At 35.9% G+C, this 22,155-nt stretch overlaps 1 protein-coding gene across 6 annotated transcripts in view; it reads left to right on the top strand.

The window, feature by feature from the left end:
- The window catches only part of LOC149081570 (phospholipid-transporting ATPase IF-like), a 179,503-nt gene extending 157,573 nt beyond the window's left edge, over positions 1 to 21,930 (top strand). For 2 of the 6 annotated variants that reach the window (XM_089238524.1, XM_089238522.1), the window contains 5 exons: positions 2,387 to 2,452; positions 13,829 to 13,935; positions 14,136 to 14,298; positions 15,422 to 15,584; positions 21,675 to 21,810. In XM_089238524.1, the coding sequence (XP_089094650.1) occupies positions 2,387 to 2,452; positions 13,829 to 13,935; positions 14,136 to 14,298; positions 15,422 to 15,556 (471 nt within the window). In that variant the 3' untranslated portion in view covers positions 15,557 to 15,584; positions 21,675 to 21,810. Of the gene's footprint in view, positions 1 to 2,386; positions 2,453 to 13,828; positions 13,936 to 14,135; positions 14,299 to 15,421; positions 15,585 to 21,158 lie in introns of those variants that run through there. The other 4 variants (XM_089238521.1, XM_089238520.1, XM_089238523.1 and 1 more) reach the window with 4 other exon arrangements.
- The last annotated feature ends 225 nt before the right edge of the window (positions 21,931 to 22,155 follow it).

Genomic DNA, 22,155 nt, shown 5'->3' on the forward strand with positions numbered 1-22,155 from the left:
AACAAACAAAAATTTTTACAACATATTTTCCCCGGACAATTGGGTACCGTCAACGATTAACAAATTTTGTGGTGATTACAGACGAGATGGGGTTAAGAGTTGGAGAAATGTTTCTATCTTTTGTCAAGACGGATCAATGAATGTATATTAGGATGGAGGTATATTTCAAAAGCAATTGGAGGAGGCCCCATGCCATCTCATCTGTTATCTTACACTTGCCATATTATATACACAGGATACAAAAAAAACGAAGTGAGAATCTTATTGTGAAATATAAAATACAAAATTTTTATTGCGAAATATCCATTGGAACAAGTCACCTTGCTTAACACCTTATTGGTGAGCAAATGGGTTTGATAACTTGCGGACTAGAAGCCAACATCAGTTTTATGGGGTTGAATTCACTCGCTCTGGTGGATTTGATGAAAATATACAAAATAGAAATATTGTGTGGGGGAATATATACAATTAGGAACCACCCGTTCCATCTTGCTTACCACCTTATTCGGTGAGCAACATCAATACAACAATATGAGTATGCACGTGTGTTGTGGATATGAAATGCATGAAGAACTGGAATAGAGGAAAGAGAAATACACATATACACTCATTTATATACATATATATAACTGCCAGGTCAAGTCGTCTCACCCTAAACCTATTTTGGTGAGTAATGTGGGAGTAGTTTAAATGGAGGATTGTCTGGAGAGAGCCTTAGCTAAGGATCAGCTTTGGTCTTGTTGTTTTGGTTGACTCACTCTGGCTGGTTATATTTATATTAAAAAAAGGAATATATATAAAATAAAAACGACATGCAATGGTTATTATGAAACCATTCATGTCCTCCCGCTAAAATAGCGGAATGAAGAGCACTTGTGGTTATCACATTTACATCATTGTAATGGGAATTTCATAAAAACTCTTGTTCGGTTCCCGTTAGTACATGCTATATCTTGTTTTAAGTATCATGAATGAATGAATGTAAGTATATATTAGTTAAATATATATGAGTGTTTTAAGTATCAGAGTGATTATCTAGATAATTTAATAATAACAGAAATCAACATTACATATATATGATGTAATAAACTTTTTTAAACACTTATCTGTTGAGCAGTTAAAGAAATTTTGGAAGGTCAATGAATGTCAAATCCTTCCAGTTTTCCCTTTAGTGTTTATGCTATGCTGTATTGAAATTGTATATTTTATGAGAAAAAAAACCATATATAGAATTTTTTTGTGCAAAATAATTCTATAGAGAGTATAAAATTATTTTACAATCATATTAAATATTTATTCTTTGTATAACATAGTCACTTTAAACATTACATGAAATTAATCTGTGTATTTCCAATGGGAATTTTTATATTGAAAAGCAATATTTGAGTTTTTTGATGTGACAGTTTGAACAGTCAAAAACTGCCATGTTTCAAAAACCTGCCAACCCTGCATCAAACACGCTTTTCTATTGAAAGTACCATGTTTGGTAGCAATTCTGGAAAAACATCAAACCATGCTTTCTCACTTGCATTTTCAGGTTCTAAAATGTAGGAATATTGTTTTCCATTGTCATAACACGATACGTTTAAAGGTACCCCCCATAGGCTTTCTATGGGGGTTGAGGTGCGCAGTGAGGGCTGGCTACTCCAGAACTGAGATATTTTAGCTCTGAACCACTTTTTCATTGTCTTTGAGACATGGATGGAAGCATTATCCTGCTGGAAAATTCAGCTTGAACCATCTGATATTTCTCTGAATGGTGATAAATGGATTTCATGTTTCTTGGTGCATTTTTGAATTCTGACTACCATTTAAGAATGCCAATGAGGTATGTCCATTATAACCAAATGCTCCCCCATACCATTGCCAAAATTCTACCTGCCTGCCTACTGAATAAACTTCTTGGAAATCTTTCTTAGATCATGCTAGTAATAAGAATAACTATCTGGGTCATCTAAATTGCACTTCTTTTCATCACTGAAGGGTATGAATGTTCAGTGAGGAGGCTGAGGAAAAAGATACCCAGAAATATATGACATCCAAATATGGATGTCATATATTTCTAAAATACAGCAACCCAATTAAGAATATGGTGACAAGAACTAGAAACAATATATTTATACATGATAAAATATTATACAATGCCCAAAAAATATTTATGGGCATATTTATTTATTATTATGTAATCAAATCTCAGTAATGAAATTAAAACATGAATGATTCTCTTGATTGCAGCAATGAGTGAATTATAAAAATTGTTGTTTCATTAAAGTAAAATGCATATTTTGTAATCATACCAATCTCTTATATAATTTTTATTTTTTAATTATTAATATTTATTATGATTTATTTATAAATTATTAATTTAAATCTTAAATTTTTCCAGATCCTTGGAAAACGTTGTTTTGCCTCAATTGTTTATCATGTGATTATTTTCATAGTAAATCTCAAAGTGAGTAGAATTTTTTTTCAAAAATCATCTTTCTGTCCTTTGGAATTGCTTAGATGCATTTATTTACTTGCATGTGTATACAGTATTTTTTTATTATGCAAACGTAAACTATAATACATGAATACCAGCATAAATAGTACACATATACACACATATAATATGAACAAACACACTTTATGACCCCCCAAGGGACAGTAAGGTCTTTCAAACAGGCCTAAATAAATTAGTTATTCATGTGGATTGAGAGAAGTTATTTGACTCAAAGTTTTCTTTGCTCAATTGTTGCTTGCTAAGTTGCAATATTTTTAAGACAAAATTTAATTGGTCGAATGGTCGATGTGTTTCGGCTCTACAATGGAGAGCCGTCATCTGGACCTCATGGTCAGAATTCACACAAATGAGTCGTGGAGGGGGGGGGGGTGATGTTTATGTCTGGTCATCCAGAGAGTTCACCTTTGTATTTGCTGCATCCGAGTGGTCTTTGCAATAGATGCCCCCCCCCCCCAATTCGCATCCAAAGTATTGAAAATTCTATCTTGAATGAGGTTAATAAAACCTGTCCAAGCTGACAAAATAGGTGGCGTGTTCCTTCCATCATTAACGAAGAAATTCTGGCATGTTCTGATGAAGTATCCCTCGGGAAAATTCAGTTCTGAATTATTTATTGTTTTTTTTAAAAACTGACGCTTAACCAAAATTATGTGAAAGTTGCCAACAGTGTTGGGCAATAGCCGAACTATTTGTCTGTCCCTTCTCAACATCGGCTATTGCCCCACACTGTTGGCAACACTCTGGCACGAAATTAAAAAAATTATCATTATCCACCAACATGTGAATTCAACTGTAAAATGACTTGGCACTGCTATCATTTTCACATCAGTTGATCAAACTTGGCAATGGAAGAATTTCTGTAGACCCCCAAGCACTGGACTGATTACGTTCCCAAATGGATTTTGCCAGTTAAACTCAGTTCAAAAAATTGCAAACAAAGCATTCCCAAACATTCAACAAATTCACCGAAACCATGAGAGTGATTCTGGCATCGAAAAATGACAGTGTGAACAAGATCAACAAAAAAATCCTAAAAATTATTCCGGGCGACTACACATTTTACAAATCGGTTGACACAGACACAGCGCAGACAGTTCTGTATCCTGCAGAATTTCTGAACTCTTTTGTATATTCCGGGTGTGCTACCACAAAACTTAACCCTCAAAGTCGGAGCACTTATAATGCTTTTAAGAAATTTGGAGACACAGAGACTCTGCATGAAGAAATTGCACAATTACATCATCGAAGCAACGATTCTAACTGGATGTACCAAAGGAGAAGACGTCTCCTTTCCTAAATTCATTATATGTATCCCAATTATCACTGAAGAAATGCCATTCACTTTCAAGCAATTTGTTTAGCTTTTACCATGACAATCAACGAAGCGCAAGGTCAGTCGTTAGCAGTGGCAGGTATCTTGAGCCGTTTTTCACACGGACAGCTTTTTGTCGCCTGTTCGTGTGTTCGTAATCCCAAAAATTTGTGCATCTACACACCAGATGGAAAAACAAAAAATATTATGTATCCACAAGCGTTTGCATGAAGTTTTTAATTAAAATATTTAAAAATAAAAATTTTTTTTCTTACTTGATGCAGAAATTTTTTTGATTAAGAAATAATTAATAAGCTATACATATATAAATTTTTTACGGGGCGAGCAACATCGCCAGGTATAAGTTAGTATAAAATAAAAGACTTTATGTCTGTTAGATTAGATTAGATTTTAAACATATTGGCGCAAGGACCAATTTGGTCAAACTGCGCCAAAACAATGACAATATAAAAAAAAGTAAAGTTGTCCTTGTCATATCAAGAAAGTGAGTTTACGTAAAACAATGATGTGGATTGTAAACTATATGTAATTGTAAAAACCAATGGCTTTGATGAATTTAAAAATGCGAGGTGCATCACAATGGTCATTTATAATGTTGCAAAGTGAAAGATGACTATGACCAAAAGTGGTCGTAAAATGATGACTATGATGTGAACAAGTTAAAGCATGAGTAATGGTCAATGGACTTTGACAATGAGGGCACTCTGGTTGACTCTCTCATAATAATAAATATGATTGCGTGAGGCGACAGTGTCCTATGTGTAACCGGGCAAGCAGAACTTCCTCCTTTCAGTTAGTTCTGCAGCTCGAACGCCAATGGCCAAGTGTGGGCTTGGTGGCATGAAGTTTATTATTTATTTGATTGTTCCAATAATCCTGCCAGCGGCAATGCATCACTTCTTGGAGGATTGAGAAGTGGTCACTGGCAGGTACCAGAAGGCTATTGTCAATGCTAGTTGTTGTTCGAGCTGCATTGTCTGCTTTCTCATTGCCCGGTATTCCAACATGACCTGGTACCAAGTAAATTTTTACTGTGGTACCGTGATGGATGAGGCGATGCAGTTTATGAAAAATGGCATGAATAAATGGATGAATGTGAAAAGTAAAAGAACACAGTGCTTGCAAAGTGCTGAGAGAGTAGCTATAAATGATGCATTGTCGGCGGCGTTTCTTATATGGCGTAGAGCCTGAAGTATTGCATGCAGTTCTGCCGAATAAATAGAAAATGTGTCTGGAAGTTTGAAAGATGTCTCCTCACAGCAGATGGCACAACCGACATGCCCAGGGCCCTTGGAGCCTATATATGGGGAAGTACCTGTTGTACCTACCCTGTGCCTAAAGAATATCTGTCGATATATGACATCTGCTGTGGTGGCTCTAGCATATGATGATAATGATAAAGACACATCTGGCAGAAAATTTTCCCATGGTGCCAGTTGCCCAGCAACTGGGACCACGCAACTGATGTTTATTTGTAGTTCTTCTATGAGTACTCTCATACGAAGACCATAGGATGGAACACATGAAGGGCGAGCAGCAAAAAGTCTATGAAATGACGGATTGAAAGTCACATTGTGAAGTGGATGACCTGGCAAAGACTTCATTTTGACATAATGTTTCAAAGAAAGTTGTTGGCGTGTTGGTGTAAGATATATATGGCTTGCTGCATTCAACATACAGACTCTCCATAGGAGATGTCCGGAAAGCTCCAGAGCAAATGTGGAGAGCGAGATGATGAACTGGGTCGAGCACACTCAGATAGCTTCGAGGTGCTGACCTGTATACGATGGAACCGTAGTCGAGCTTCGATCTTACAAGAGCCTTATATATGTGGAGGAGCAACTTTTGGTCTGCTCCCCATGGTGTAGACGAGATGACCTTCAAGAGGTTCATCGTATTCATGCAACGAGCTCTCAATTGTGCAATATGAGGTTTAAATGTAAGTTTCTTGTCAAATGTGACGCTGAGGAATTTGGTGTTTTCTACAACTGGTATTTGACCATTGTTTAGAAACAATACTTTATGTGTGTGGTGTGTATATGTGCTTTATTCAAATCTACAATATTAAACTGATCTTTGTGAAATTTTGCACATATGCCAATTGGGACCCAACTTGAATGATAGGCTGCTTTAAAAGTTAATTACAGCTGGGCAAATGCCCAAAAAACTGTCAGGCAATAATGGTTTGTGGGTCTCAACAATCACTTTTGGAATGTTTACTTTGGTTACCAGTGTTCCCAAACAATGCATTTCAGAAATGTTTATCCCTTTTTTAGTAGTTTGTAACATGTTCAATGCTGCGAGTATATGTAGAAAAACCTAGCAGCACCAGGTATTATAGCTAGTAAAATTATATATTCATAATCCTTGTTGTTTTGTCATCTAACCATTGATCGCCGTCATATTTGTCATGATGTCAGACATGAATATGACAAATGTGGCAATGATCTATGGTTAAATGACAAAACAGGGATTAATTAAAATGTAATGAAAAAGAAAATGTAAATGAAATGTAATTAAGAGAAAACAGATACATAGCATGCACAGAGCCCAAAACATGAACATCCTACATGTCATAGGAAGCACTACAACCCAACTATTGTGGCTACAGTGAGACATAATGAAATAGATATGGTTACAGTTACACTTATAAATGCATAACTTTGTACTGCTGTGTAGAATCATTAGTTTATCATTATTTTCTGGAAGAAATAACTTGCACAACAACATTATTTCACTTTTCTTATTCAGTAAGACAGTGCACCTCACTCAATCGATGGTAAATGATGTTAGTATCGCCATAGTTGGTGCACCGTCAAGAAAAGAGGTGCACACCACCCTCTTTTTTCAACAAATCTGAGTTTAAATCCTAGTGGGTAAATATGGAAACATTACCAATAAGGAAACGACTCTAAACTGTAGATCCTAGTCTAATTTGCAATTGAGAGCATAAAATTCTCATTATTCAACAAGTATCAACCAAATCTTATTTCACATTGGATGATAACCAGGGGCGTATGCAGAATCAACCTTTGTAGAGGAGGACACACCTACTATTGGGGGGGGGGGAGACAAAACGAATCTCTTCCTCAGGAGAAATTTTGAGTTACCAATCTTCACAAAGCAACTTAACTAACATAAATCGATTAAGATGGTGCAAAAAAGGAAAAAGGTATTTCATGTTTGAAATTTTTTTATTCTTTATCATCTTGGAAGGAAAGGGGCATGGTCCCCCTATGCCCCCTCCACATACACCTCCTCCATAACAAGTTGAAATAGTTGATGGTATTTTATCAATTGCCAGTAGAACCCAGATTTGATTATTTTTTTGATTTAGTGAATGGATATTATCTGTTCCATCTGGTTCCCTTAGATCAGGGTTCACATGCATTTTTAATATATCTATTTTTTGGAAACTGACTCGGATAAGTGGCCTTTGCTTTACGTGATTAATTGGTTCTGCAAAATAGTGGTGTAAGACAGTGGCATCTTAACGCATGGGTCCACTCAGGCACCTCAAGAGAAGAGGGCCACAACAAATGGGATACATTTGAAATTTTCGAGGAGCATACATGTAAATTTGCCTGGTAGGGCCTCAGACAGATCACTTGGCCCAGGGGCCCATGATGTTCTTAAGACGGCTCTGGCATAAGTTGAAATTGCATAAACTGAGTGAGGGGGGGGGGGGTTTCAGAAGGATATAAAAGAATTGAATGCAACTGCAAAGAAACTTCTTTTTAGTGAATTAATTATTCAAATTTATGAATGAATCCAGTGAATTTAGGCAATATGAATGAATTAAATTAATACTTTTTCAGACTTTACTACTTCTGATTTGTTCTAGTGAATGTGGAAGCATTCTTTCCTGAAGAGCCCGGTATGATAGACTGATAACACTTTTTAATGAAACAATCGAGATTCAGTTAACAAACATTTTTTGTCTCCTTATAAAAACTTCAGTAGCAAGGCCAGAAAATTCGGCATATTTCTTGCAAATATGAAAATTCTAGTTTCACTGAAACTGCTTTTTTCAGTTATATTCAATAAATTTCTATTATTTATTTATAATAATTTTTTTCATGGCATTCTCAATGTTTTAACAAAGGTTGGTTCATCAGTGAGATCTGGTGAGTTATATCTGAGAATGTCTGTCATATTTGTCTGAGCTGGGTCATCAAATCCAACACATTTTATTGCCAAAGGATTTAACTATGTTATATATATCTACTCTCAAATCAAATCAATTTATTCATTTACAACATACAGAGATTTAGATTAGTTTAAACAAAACAAACCATATTTATCATCCAGAGGCTGTGATGCCTGTACGGATGATTGAAAATTTACATGATAATTAATGAATAAAATATATAAAACATACTACATGAACAGAAACATAAAACAAAAAAAAGAGACAGATATACAACATAAAAGAGACAAAATTATCAGTCAAATAAAAAAATACGTAAAGATAAAAAAAATCAAGAACGAAAAAACATACACAACACAAAAAAGACAAAGTTCTTAATGCATGGCGAGAAATGTAAAATAAAACAAAACATTATAGATAAAAATTATATGAGGAAAAAAAATGAAACTCGCACATACATAGACAAACACAGACAAGAACAATTTTTTTTAATTGAAAAAATACACATAATTAAAGTGGCAAAGCTAAATTGAATAAATTTTATTGCTCCTCCTAAAGGTCAAAATAAGAATCTACATCGTCTATTGAAATTAATAATTTGAATAATGATTTTTTAAATGCTGCGTGTGTGGGTATATTTTGTATTTCTAGCGGTAGTGAATTATATAATTTCGGAGCTAAGTAATAAAAATTTATATGAAAAATTTCTTTCCTAAAAGTAGGAATACGGTAAATCATATGAGATCTTCGCTCGGAAACATTATCTTTTAAACTGCATAAGCCTTTATTACGGTTTAAGAACAGAATAATACGAAAAAGAGCATTATGGCGTAAAAGAAGTAGATTAAGATTTCTAAAAATTGTAGAAGAATGAGGCTGATCCCGATTCAAAATTTTGAAAACTCTCTTTTGTATTGAAAATAAAGGCAATAAATTAGTTTTATAATCACCACCCCATATAATTGCACCATAATTTATAAGTGAATAAAACCAAGCATAGTAAAGGTCTTTTAAGAAATTAGCAGAAACCTTCTTACCTATATAATAAAAAGTATATAAAACAAAACGAAGTTTTTTAAGTAGTTCATGAACATGAGATTTCCATTTTAAATTGCTGTTTACATTTAAACCCAAGTATTTAATACTATTTCCTTCTTGAATTGCATCGCAATGAGGTTGAAAATCACAAGCGAGGGTATTAAATTTTAGATTAAGATGTAAATCAGATTGCATAAGATTGAAATTCATCATAGCGTAAGAGGGTTCTCATACTAGGCGATTTCAATTACCCAGGTATTGATTGGGAGAACCTTTCATCTAGAAATCAGTATGAAAGAGACTTTCTTAAGTTGGTGCTCGAAAATTTTTTGTATCAGCATGTATCAGAAGCCACTAGGGGTACTGCTATTTTGGATTTAGTTCTTACTAGTTCTGAGGATCTAGTTGAACATGTTTCGGTGGGGGAAGAGTTTTCTTCCAGTGATCATCGTATCGTCAGATTTCACTGTAACTTTTCCTCGGGTAAGGTTGATAACAAAAGACTGGTTCCTCGTTTTCGGAGAACTAACTTTGATGTTTTGAGAGGAAGGTTAGCGGAAGTTTTCAAAGACCGGTTGGAATCAGTAGGGGTGGTAAGTCAATGGGAGGAATTTAGTACAAAGCTGTCCTCTGTTTTGCACAACATCATACCCTTTGTTCAAAAAAAGCGTGTTTGTACATCGCACCCTTAATGGTTCACGGATAGCATGCGGAACCTTTATCTTGAAAAGAAGAGGGCATTCAGAGAGTATAATAGTGGACGAGGTGACCTATCGTTGTTTACTGATAAAAGAAGACTGTTGAAGAAAGCGATAAGGGATAGTAAAAAAGAAGTTGAATCTAGGTTGGCAGATAACATTGGCTTTGACCCAAAATCATTTTTCCGATACGTCAATAATGGATGTAAGAGGACAGTTGGCCCCCCTCTCGATAGGAGGCTCTAGGGTGGACAGCAATGTAGGCATGTGTTGTGCATTCAATGACTTTTCGCGTCGGTTTTTAATGGAGATAATGATATTCGATATGCGGGTGTTGCATGGGGTAATAAAATCCTCAACGATATTCAAGTAGAAGACGTGGAGGTCCTAAATCTTCTAAGAAATGTATGTGCAAGCAAAGCACCAGGACCAGATGATATCTATTCCAGGGTCCTCTGAATTGCTGGGGCCAGTTGCACAGATATACAGAAGTAGTGTTGCTGAGGGTATCGTCCCAAGAGATTGGAAACTTGCTAACGTTGTTCCGATATTTAAGAAGGGTAGCAGAGAAGCGGTGTCAAATTATCGTCCAGTGAGTTTGACGAGCTCCCTCTCGAAAATTTTGGCAATTATCATCAAAAGGCAGTTTGTGAAGTGGATAGACGAGAATAATGTATTGTCGGATAATCAGCATGGGTTCAGGAAGGGGAAGTCATGTGTAACTAACCTCCTTTGCTTCTATGACTAAGGCTTTGGGTAAGAGCAAAAATGTAGACGTTGTTTACCTTGATTTCCAGAAGGCATTCGATCGGGTCCAACATGGCAAACTCTTGAAGCGTTTACACGAGATTGGAATTGGGGGCAACTTGCTGAATTGGATAGAATCGTGGAGTTATGGTGAACAGGGAATTCTCTGGTTGGACAGACGTCACAAGTGGAGTTCCTCAAGGAAGTGCCCTTGGCCCCATACTTTTTCCACTTTTTATCGATAAACTCGATCAGGGTATCGATGGGGTTACTAGCAAATTTGTAGATGATGTGAAGCTAATGGGGGTAATCGGGAATGAAAGCGATAGGGAGTTGCTCCAGACCAACTTAAACAGGATTGCAGCATTGGCAAATGAATGGAGCATGTCGTTTAGTATTGATAAGTGCATGGTCGCTCATTTTGGTTCGAACAACCCACGTTTCTCTTACGAGTTGAATGGCGTCACTATCGCGGATACAACTAGGGTCACCGATTTGGGAATTCTCATTGACGAGCGACTTAGGTTTTCTAAACATTGTTCAGCGGTGGTCAAAAAATCGAATAGAATGCTTGGTCTAATTTTCAAAAAAGTCTCTTCGCGTTCTCCTAAAGTCATTCTTCCGCTTTTTCGAGGCTTAGTTCGTCCTGGACTGGAGTATGCTGTAAGATTTTGGAGACCATACCTACAGAGGGACTTAGGTTGAAGGGGTGCAGAGAAGAGCTACGCGTGTTCTTATTGACACACAGGGCTTGAGTTATGAAGAGAGACTTCATTTTTTGAATATGTTCACATTGGATGAACGCAGGTGTTGAGGAGATACGATCGAAGTGTTCAAAATTTTCAATGGGATGGATAGGATGGACCATGAACTTTTAGTACACCCCAATCGACTGCTTTTACAAGGGGACACCAGTAGTGAGGGACAATGCAAGGCTATGGTGTCGCAGGGAATTTTTATCTAATAGGGTTGTTAATAAATGGAATAACTTACCCCCGGAGGTAGTAAATTGTAACACAATTGACACGTTTAAAAAGAAATACGATAAACATGTTGGGGTAAATCGAAAAACTATCCATACTTAGAATAAGACAACCATAAGTATTCTTTATGGGTATTGTATAATATTTTATCATGTGTATATATTGTTTATAATTTGTGTTAATTGCATTTTTAATTGGGTTGCTGTTTTTTTTTTTTAATATATGACATCCATATATATTTTATGGGCATCTTTTTATCAGCCACCTGGCGTTTTTGTGTTATGGAAATCCGTTACGATTTTGGGTCAAGTTTTCATTTAACTCTTGCATATATCAGGACCAAGTTATGTGCATATATCGATAGGCTTCCACATCCAACAGTAGGGCCCCTAGGCTGGAATAGATGGCGCGCCCCCAAACCAACTTTTTGATGGGCCCCTCTGTGGTTAATTTATAGTGTGAAAAGTCAAAAAGTGATAAACATTCCTGCCCTTGTGGGGGGTCATGCCGAGAGGTATGTATACATATATTATACATATATCACCAGTGCTTCCAACACACAGGGTCGGGGTACCCAGAGGGATTCCACATATACTTCATGGGGAAGTTAAAAGGTTTCATTTCCAGGAGCCTTTGATGAATCTCGTTGTTTTCTTGCTGCTTTAACATTGAAAAATTTGCGATAACGGAAGCCCAAGATATATCCCGTCTGGGACCCCATAAAATTTGTAAATTCGTTCACGGGTAATTGAGTGGGGTGCCCGGATTTTATTTGTTGGTAAAATGAACATTTGCTGTGGCCCTCACAGGGGTATACCTGATAAGCTTCCGAGTCGGCCCTGTTTCATTTTGGGGAGCCCTGGATGAATCTCATTCTTTTCTGTTTTTTAACATTGTAGAATTTGCAACAGGAAGCCCGAGAAAAATCCAGTTTGGATCCCCTACTAAAACTCTAACGTATTGGGTCCCCACTACTGAATATGGGGCCCTCTATTTTATTTGTTGTAAAATTTATAAAAACAAAAAATTTTCGTGGCCTCTCAGGGAGGATGTCCGACAAGCCTCCAGGTCAGGAGGGCCCATTGTGAAAAGTTGACAGGTTTCATTTCAGATGTCCCTGGATGAATCTCATTGATTTTTGTTGTTTAACATTGTAAAATTTGCAACACATTGGTAGCCCGAGATAAAGCCAATCTGGGGCCCCATTAAATTATGCGAATTGGTGTCCTGGGTAATTGGTTGGGGGACGTGGATTTTATTCGTTGGTTAAATGAATACAAATGAGAATTTTTCATGGCACTCACAACAGGGGATGACCGATGAGCTTCCAAGTCGGGACCCCATGTTTACAGGTCAGGTTTTGTTATGGGGCCCTGGGTGAATCTCATTTTTTTCTGTTGTTTAACATTGTAGAATTTGCAACAATGGAAGCCCGAGATAAATCCAGTCTGAGTCCCCCACTAAAAATCTGTGCATTGGGTCCCCGTTACTGGATGTAGGCCCTGGATTTTATTTGTTGTAAAATTGATAAAAATGAAAAATTTTAGTGGCCCCTTCAGGGGGGGGGGGGGATATTCGACAAGCCTCCCGGTCTGTCCCATGGAAAAGTTGGCAGGTTTCATTTCAGATGTCGCTGGATGAATCTCATTGATTTTTGTTGTTAAACATTGTAAAATTTGCAACACATTGGTAGCTCGAGATAAATCCAGTCAGGGACCTCACTAAAATTCAGCGAATTGGAGTTTGGGAACCCTATAGGGAAGTTTTCTGGGGTTACTTGATGAATCACATTTGTTTTTTGTTGCTTTATTATTGTAAAATTCACTTCTTCAATAAGCTGGTGCTTTCACATGTCCCTTTCCATAGCACGCTGATGAAATGGGATGAAATAAACAAGTTATGTTGGGAAGGGGGGGGGGTTGACTGCCAAAGGCCGTATTATAATACATATAATATATAGCTGAATTGAAAATATATCTTCAATTTATAAGCCTATTTCCAGAATTAAAGTTAAATTCCTAGCCAAATTTTGCAGGTTTTATCGAATACATAAAATAAACTTAAAAATTATATTATAATGAAATCACGTGAAGTGAGAGTTACCTGTAACTAATGATGTATATTTATTGTACTGTGAAAATCTCCTATGTAACGATCCCCCCCCCCCCCCCCCCCCGTAATGGCAATGGTCCATATATCCATATTACTATCTGGCCCTCAGTGTTATATTATTTCATAGTAATAATATATTCCATTCTTTAAGATAAACTTCTTTGATTAGTTGAATATTCTTATACAGCCGTTTTTGACTGTATATATATAGAGTTTCTTAGTTTTTAATGATTTGAATCAGTTTGCCACTTCCATTCTTCCTAGCTCTGTCTGCATGCAAGGTTCTGGACTTATTGGTTTATCGTTTCTGTGGTTTTGAGCATTCTTAGTTTCATAGGATTGACATGGGTTTATACAAACAATGTAAAACCGTAAGTTATAATTTTGAAGTTTTGCAAAGAATCTTCTTTTTCTAAGTCTTCATAGAATGGTTTACAGAAATATATGAATTACGTTTTAATCATATAAAATTTTATATATCATCTAGGTAAATATTTTTATTTTGCAATTGAAGTTTTATTTGGTGTCTGGAAATGATTAATCAAATTATTTTCCTTTTTTGTGGCCTTAGGGGGAATCCACTTTTTAGTATTTACAGTTATGTGGTGAAAAGTCCTCAAACATGGCTAGTAACATTGCTGTTCACAGTTGTAGCCCTGGTACCAGATGTTGTCTTCTTGACTCTGTGCAATTACGCTTATATCCGAGAGCAAGTGGAAAGAATTTCTGTACAGGTGAAACATGATTGTCCTTGAACTTTTTTGTGTCTATGTTTCATTCATTTACTTTTGCGAACTGTATGAAATTATTTCTAATGATCAAGTATTAGGTCAATGAGCTATTTTTTGCATGATAGTAGATTTTCCCATAGTCCTCTATAGGTTAGTGTTCTTCAACCATTTGTATGGGGGCACAATTGCCTGTCTGTGGGAATTTTCTGTTTGCCCTCAAATACATTCTGCTCAATTCTTGTAGCTGCTGCATAATTTTGGATTTAATTTATAAAACATCATCTCGGTATTGATTTTTATTTTAGCCTTAGCTGTCAGTGGGAATTATTTCTGCTAGTTACAGTGATCTCTCACTTACACATTTCTCTAAGTTATAAGACAGTTTCCTGCACTCCCAGTCAAGGGTAGCAAGTGATCCCCAATTAAGATCCACAGTTGTAAACAAAGCTACTTACTTATACCCCTCTCTTATTCATGCATCTTTTTTTTTCTTGTTCCTTTGCACAGACACATAAGTGAGAGACTATATACTGTATTTATTTTTTGCCAGTCTACAAATCATTTTTCCTGTTTCCACCAGTCTGCAAAATTGTTCAGCTATTTTTAGCAGTCTGCAGCTGTAAAATGGCTGAAGAACACTGCTCTAGGTCACTATAAAAAGTAATTCCCAACTTTTATTCTAATTGTTATCAATATTATTAATTGAATAAATGATTTTGGCACCCCCTAGAATTTTATGTGATGAGCCGCTACTGAATCGTAATCTAAGAAGATCAGAATTTTTCGGTACAGATTATAGACCTCTGCATATCGCATTTGGCAATATACTTCTGCTTCCATTGCTATTTTGTTAATGTTGTCATTCCGAACACTACCAGAAATTTTGTATAGGCGGTATGTAGATTATAAGCTAAAAATTACAGTATTATCAGACTATATAGCCTGTTGATCCTCACAGTTTTTTTCTATTTATGAGCGCATTTGTGAAGTTTTTTCATAATTTATATGTGTGCATTCATTTGTCAACACTTTTTAGTGAAATAATATAGGAGAGATATATATTTTGGTCTTCCTTTTTGAATTTTTTTTGGGTTGGAGGTAACACTTGGTTTTTTCATCTTTTTAGGTATACAACCAGATAACAAAAACTTGCTATAACTTACAATCTATTCTCTCCGGCAAAAAGGCTGATTCGAGCACTTCACACGTTAACATTGCAGAGGAGGCTTTCATAAGGGAAGCGAAAGATCGGGAGAGTTAAAAAGTCTGAGATGACTATAGAAAAACAGGTATTTCACCTTTCTCATGCATAATTTTTTCTTCACTTTCCCAATAAGTGTGATGCAATTTATGATTTTTTTGTCATACCTAATTTCTACTTTTTTTTTTTAACTTACTGTGAATCTGACCAAAAATTGCTTAATGTTGGAATATGTTTCTTTCTCATAATGTTAAGGATAACATGCACAAACTCATGTAGAATATGTTAGTTGTAAATTTTTAATTTCTAGAATCTGCATGTCAAAAATACTCATTAACCATACATTGAGTGTCATTGTTTATGTAGAAATATTATTTTTTAGGGCAATCTGAGGGAACAAAAATAAAAAGCAACCTTGATCCTGCATATTATAAACTGAAAGAGCTGTACATTAGGGTGGAACGAAAAAAAAATTCGAAATTGCCATTGTAATAGAATTTAAAATATGCCTTTATGTGAAGAAATGCCATTCCCAATTTTTTTTCTCCAAAATTCAAACTTCTTGAGGTTCCTCATCGCCCCTGATGTTTAAGCATGTGTGGAAGTCTGTAACATGACACTGCAGAGGAGGCTTTCCTATTCCCCAGAACACGTGATTCATTCAGTGACCTCGATGTGTTTCCCTTGTTTTGGTATTCATTTGCAATCTTACCCTTTAACTGAGAGGGTGTTTAGCAGTCAAAATGATGACCAGAAGCTTTTATTGTTGTGACATTTTAGGAGTGGGATTCTCTGGTCACGCCCACCTATGGCGATGTTAAGCTTAGTTATTTGCTGACTCAACGCAATATGAAGGCACAACAATCAAGAAAAGATCCAGCTATTGCAGACATTCTTGAAATTATCGTGCCAAAGGTAGAAAATATTTGGAAAACTGCTTCAATTCCTACGGTTTCTCACCAATGGATACGCAAAATTTTCAAAGACTTTTACTGTAAATACAAGAATCTTCAGAAAAATATGAAAGCAAGGAAAGATTCTCAAACTTTCAAGTTGAACTTGAAATGTTTTCAATGCGAAGCATGGAAATTGTTCGACATTGCAGCATGCAAATGTGATTTTGAAGACTTTAAGTGTGACAAGTTGAGAAAGGTCCCAAATTTAGGGCAAGATTTCTTGCAAGATCAAAGAAGTACATGCAAGATGGCCATTGGTCGAGTAGACGTCCTAACAACAAAGAAAGTGAAAAACAATGAACAAAGGAAAATGAAAATGGCATCCCGTTTGAAGTCATCTCAAGAAGAAACGGCAGACACTTATTCATCAAACATTGAAAACTCATCTATATCAAATGATTCTGAGGAAAGTGATTTATATGAGCCAAAAAAGTTTGCAGTGGAAGTTAGCATTTCCATCTACGAGTACCTGAAGCTGTTCCATCAATCAGTGCCGAAGCAAATACTTCATTTGCTTTTGAAGTTCTACCATCATCCTCACAAATGAGAACTAAATTACCAAATGTTGCTCTTGCTTGTGATAGAACTGGTGTGTCTGATCGATCAGCTGCAATTATTGCGAATGCTGTGCTGGAAGATGTTGGGTTATTGACGAAAGAGAAGCCAAATATGACAATAGACCGGATGAAAATAAGGCGTGAAGAAAGAAATCACAGAGTTCTTTTGCAAGATAAAATTCCTAGAACAAAATGTGCAAGGAATATATTTTGATGGTCAAAAAGACAAGACCTTAGCTAATGTGAAAGAAGGTGCTTTTTTCCATAGAAGAACCACATCTGAAGAACATATAACTGTATTGCAGGAACCCAGGTCAATTTGTCTCGGTCACACAACTCCAAGAAGCAGTAGAGCAAGGGATATAAAATCATCAATCCTAGACTTTTTGAAGCAAGATTTTGATACAAAAGAATTGATGGCGATCGGATGCGACGGAACTGTTACCAATACTGTTTATAAAAATTGTGTTATCAAATTAATAGAGAAAGAAATAGGCCATCCTTTGCAATGGCTTATTTGTCTTTTTCACTTCAATGAATTACCTCTAAGGCATCTTGTGAAGCTTCTAGATGGATGTTCCATCAGTCCACACAGGCTTCAAGGTGATATCGGAAAAAAGTTTGGAAAATTGTGAAAGATTACCTATATATATATATATATATATATATATTGTGAAATTTAACTCGATCTCTAATAACCTTCCAATAATGGATGATTTAAGTGCAGATCAGATATATCTTGTGGAAAAAGTACGGGCAAAGAACTGGGAATCAAGAGAATTCTAAAAATTAGAAATGAAACATTATCAGAAGCAGAAATCCGTACATTCCATGTTCCGAAAATAAACTTTTCTGCTAAGCACTATTCGAAACTAATTGCATGTGATCAATTGCGAGTGACTGAACCACCATGTTATAAAAAATCAGGAACTGGACCCACAAAAATGATCTGAACTGGTTTTTCCATCTATACCGAATTTTCCGTGTCACACACAAGCAGTTGAATGGTGCGTACGACTCGTAATTAAAGCATCTCTTGCTGTATCAACAACCGACAGTCGTGAAGGCTTCATTCAAGCCAGAATGAAATCAAGGAGTACTCTTCCATAGTTTGAAGGAAAAAAACGGACTATTTTGCAAAAAAGTGAAATGTAATAACAGTGGAAGCAATAGAGGCATTCTCCTGACACCTATAACGTCAAACTATGTTGGTTTTTTTTTTATAATTTGGAATATGGTTATAGTTTTGTCCCCACCCCGAAAAAAGGTTTATTATATATATAATGTTTAAAAAGACTTTAATGTGCACTTCTTGGAAAAGTCTTTTTGCTCGACCTTTAGGGTCTGTGAGGAACCTCAAGATATTAAAATATTTTCCTTGATTTTGGTATATCATCTTAAAACCTTGAAAGGCATCTTTTGAATACTAAGGCAACATCAATTTCCAAAAAAATGTGAAAAAACACCCTTTTTCGTTCCACCCTACTGTACATGTTTCAGAAAAAATTTCTTTATATGTAGCGGAAAAGAAAAAAATATTCTCATTCTCCTAAAATAGAAGGCTGATATACAAGGCTTGTTTGGAAATTGTAGCCTCATAGGGTTGAAACTACTAAATTTATTTTCAAGAAGGGACTAGAAATTTACATCATGGGGGGAGGAGGGGGGAATCCTGTCTACAACAAAACATACACCGCATGGATGACATCACAACAACTTCCTCGTTCGAACTACTCTCGAGCAAGACTGCCATGAGAGCGAATCTCGGGCACGCAACCTATATTCACAAATACGATTTGTTGAAGGTGGAATTGATTTTTTTTTCTAATATATAAACAAATGTAAAACCCAAAACCTAAATATATAATACAACTGTTTCACTGTAGCGGTATTTCTAGAGATAGCGTCAAAAATGTTCAATTCTTTTAGAAATAGTCTCAAAATTATTTTTTACTGGTAATTTCGTTACTAAACACAGCCACGACTAACTAGAAATTAAAAATGCTTAAATTCAAAATATTAGACGTTATTTGCATATGTGGAGATATTTTTTTGTAAATGAATATGCACTAACAAATAGAAAATATGCATTTTAAAAACATATTTGATTTTTTTTTCGCTTAGTGATTTTTTTAACACATATTTTATACCCATAAAAAATATGGATGTGTGTAAATATAGTATATATTTTGGCAGTTTTAAGTGCATATTTTAGTATTTTTAAGTGCATTTTTCATATTTTTAGAGCATATGTTGCCACTTTTTAAGTGCATATAATCCGGGCTCTAGTGATGAGCAACCCTTGTAGTTCTCTAAAAGCCAATTTGGAATATTCCTCAAAGAAAAAGGTCTATTCCGTAGTAAAGGAAACAAAGAATTTATAGTAATTAGAATCTTATCATGATTCAAATTGCTATTTCTAGGTTGTTTTTGCAATGTCCCATGTTTTGTTTTACTTTGGTGCTATGGATCAATCTTCATAGCTGCCAAGTCTCCCGAATTTTATCTTCATCGCTCGATCTCCCGAAAAGTTCTTAAATCTCCCGAATTTTTAAGAAAATCACAAAAATCCCTAATTGTCCCTAAAAATTCCCTACTTCATTAAAAAAATCCCCGCTTATGAAAACAATCCCTAAGGAATTTCTTGTAGGGCATGAAGCCTCTTTTTTTTCCCTTTCGAAATGACGTCACACGTCGTAAATGGGGAAATTCCCTTTTTAAGGAAGTTTTACAAACCCTCTGATGGTAACAAGAAAGTTGTTTGTCTTATCGTGCAGGGAAATGGCTTAGCAGCCAATAGTCCTGGATAATAATTGAAGATTATGGTGATGCACATGTGGTCAAAATTTCTTTTGTTGAAGTTACGTACGTGCGATATAACAAAGCATGAATAATGATAAGCAAAAACATATTTAATCAATTGTAAAGATACTTATTCCGATGAATTTCCTTTCATCAAATGTTCCAGAAGAGGGCTGACTTTTCCTTTTTGTACAAGTTGTGTTACGGACATAAACATCGGCCATGGAAAGACTGCCATCATCAGTCGTGAAAAAAAACATCAAGCAAGTGTCACAAAAAGTCAGTGTTCTTCAAAAATTGACAGTGTTTTCCTTCATCTTCCGATGATTTTGGGGTCATTCGCTCAGAATGTTTGTTCACAGCGTTTCTGATTGAACACAATATTTATTTTTACATCATTGAAGTTTTGGCCTCCAATTTCACTTGTTTTTTGCGTAGGGATTTTATTCCCTATGCTTTAACTTTTATGTTTGGAAAATCCCTATTTTATTTGGAAAAATCCGTATTGTATTTATTATGGCGTGGTTTTAGCATAAAATACGGGTGTGCGCGAAAATCTCCCGAATTTTCATTTTCAAAAGTTGGCAGCTATGAATCTTTTAGGAGACGAAAATAGCAATAAAGATGCCAAACAAGTATTTCGCTGCTCAACTGGTTGTCAAGGTTGCTTTACCTAAAAAAGTCTAATGCAGTGATTATGCAGTGAGTTTTTTTGTTTCATGGTTCCCCCCGCTTGGACCCCCTCTCATCCAGTTGCATAGGCGGAGATAGACTTGGAAGTCTGGGGGGGGACACGGTCATTATTGCTGGGGGCATGATGATAATGATGACAATTTATATGTACATTAGATCAGTCGACTCCACCTGTGACGCTGGGGGGGGGGGGTAATGCCTTCCCCCATATCTCTTCCCATGTCCAGTTGCAAGACCCTTTCTATTGATTGCATTTGGACAAAAGTTGATTTATAATGAACAAAATTTTGTTCATTGTAATTTGAATCATTTTCGACGCCCCTGGGCCATGCCCGGATAGAGACATGGCTTAAGGAGACTGGTTTCACGGACGTCTCTGCCGGATTCTGAAAGTTGTCATACTTTTCCCCCAACATATTTTACTTGAAAATTTTATTTCTTCACAGCTCTCTGTGGCTACCCTTTCAGATGATTTTCATCCATGTCCCCACTTCCTAGAATATGCCAGTACCAGGTTGAGAACTGCTGGTCTAATGCATTCGAGTCTATTCTCTTCCTGAAAACACCACATTGTTACTTTTTTACTTTCTGCCGTAAGAGATAATAAATCTCCCTCCAACTATAAGAGGTATCATATTTAGTTTCTTTTTTCAGACAACTGGAATAGAAATATTTTTCCTTTGCTACAGATGAAGAAACTTGTCAAAATTCTAAAGTGTGTATAGTGTTTCCAGTTCATAAACAGTATGGTACAATCACAACAGGCGATTCATTCAAATGCAAAAGAAGTCTTCCCCATCTATTTTCCAAATTCGCATTGAAAGTGGCAGATGTTTGAATATTTCTGATTGTAATAATTTTGCGTTTATGTTTCTCTGTGGAGAGACTTCATTAAAGTTGAAGCTGCCACAAACAAGCCTCTGTTCGAGCTTCGAAGTTAAAAAATGACCACAATGCGACAGTAATGAACTAGTATGTCCAACCTTGTCCGCTGAATTAGATCAAACTGACTCTGTATTATTTTTATCTCTGTCACTGTCTGAAAATTCCCAGTAAGCTGGGAATGTCTGATATAGTAAATGCTTTGCAAGATTTGTGTTATTAACGTTATGGATGCATTTATGGGAGAAATGTGACCTAATTTCTATCACAATCAATTTCTTTCTTCAGGCAGACCAAAAACGAACAAATACGAATCTCTTTGTGACTCCTTTTTGGAACAGATTTCATCATTGAGACTTTGAAGCTGTTACTGCTATTTTTTCATTGTGCTTTTTAAGTGTTTGACATTTTTCATATATTTTACATTTGTTACGTTTCAAGTTATTTTTACTTATACTTTTGTCTTTTTTTTTGTTGAGATGCATTCATTGTTTGTTCCTGATTGCATTAGACTTGTTTTGAATAAAAACAAAGAAATATGGTTTTCTTTTTTTGAACATCATTTTCTTTAGAACTGCCATAAAATCTAGATATCTTTATAGAGGTCTGAGTAACACAGTGGGTAAGATGCTGGTCTACCACCATGAAGGCAACTGCCGGTCCACGAGTTTGATCCCAGGAAATGACAATGGAAAGTTTTTCCCTATTGAACTGAAAGTGACCACCAATAGATAGCACCTAAATATATCCTTGTCAAAAGCCTCGTCCA

The sequence above is a fragment of the Pholcus phalangioides genome, unplaced genomic scaffold (assembly GCF_987345545.1).
Source record: "Pholcus phalangioides strain wild (caught in Gottingen) unplaced genomic scaffold, Ppha-v1.0 ptg000010l_1, whole genome shotgun sequence".
Taxonomy (NCBI): Eukaryota; Metazoa; Arthropoda; class Arachnida; order Araneae; family Pholcidae; genus Pholcus; species Pholcus phalangioides.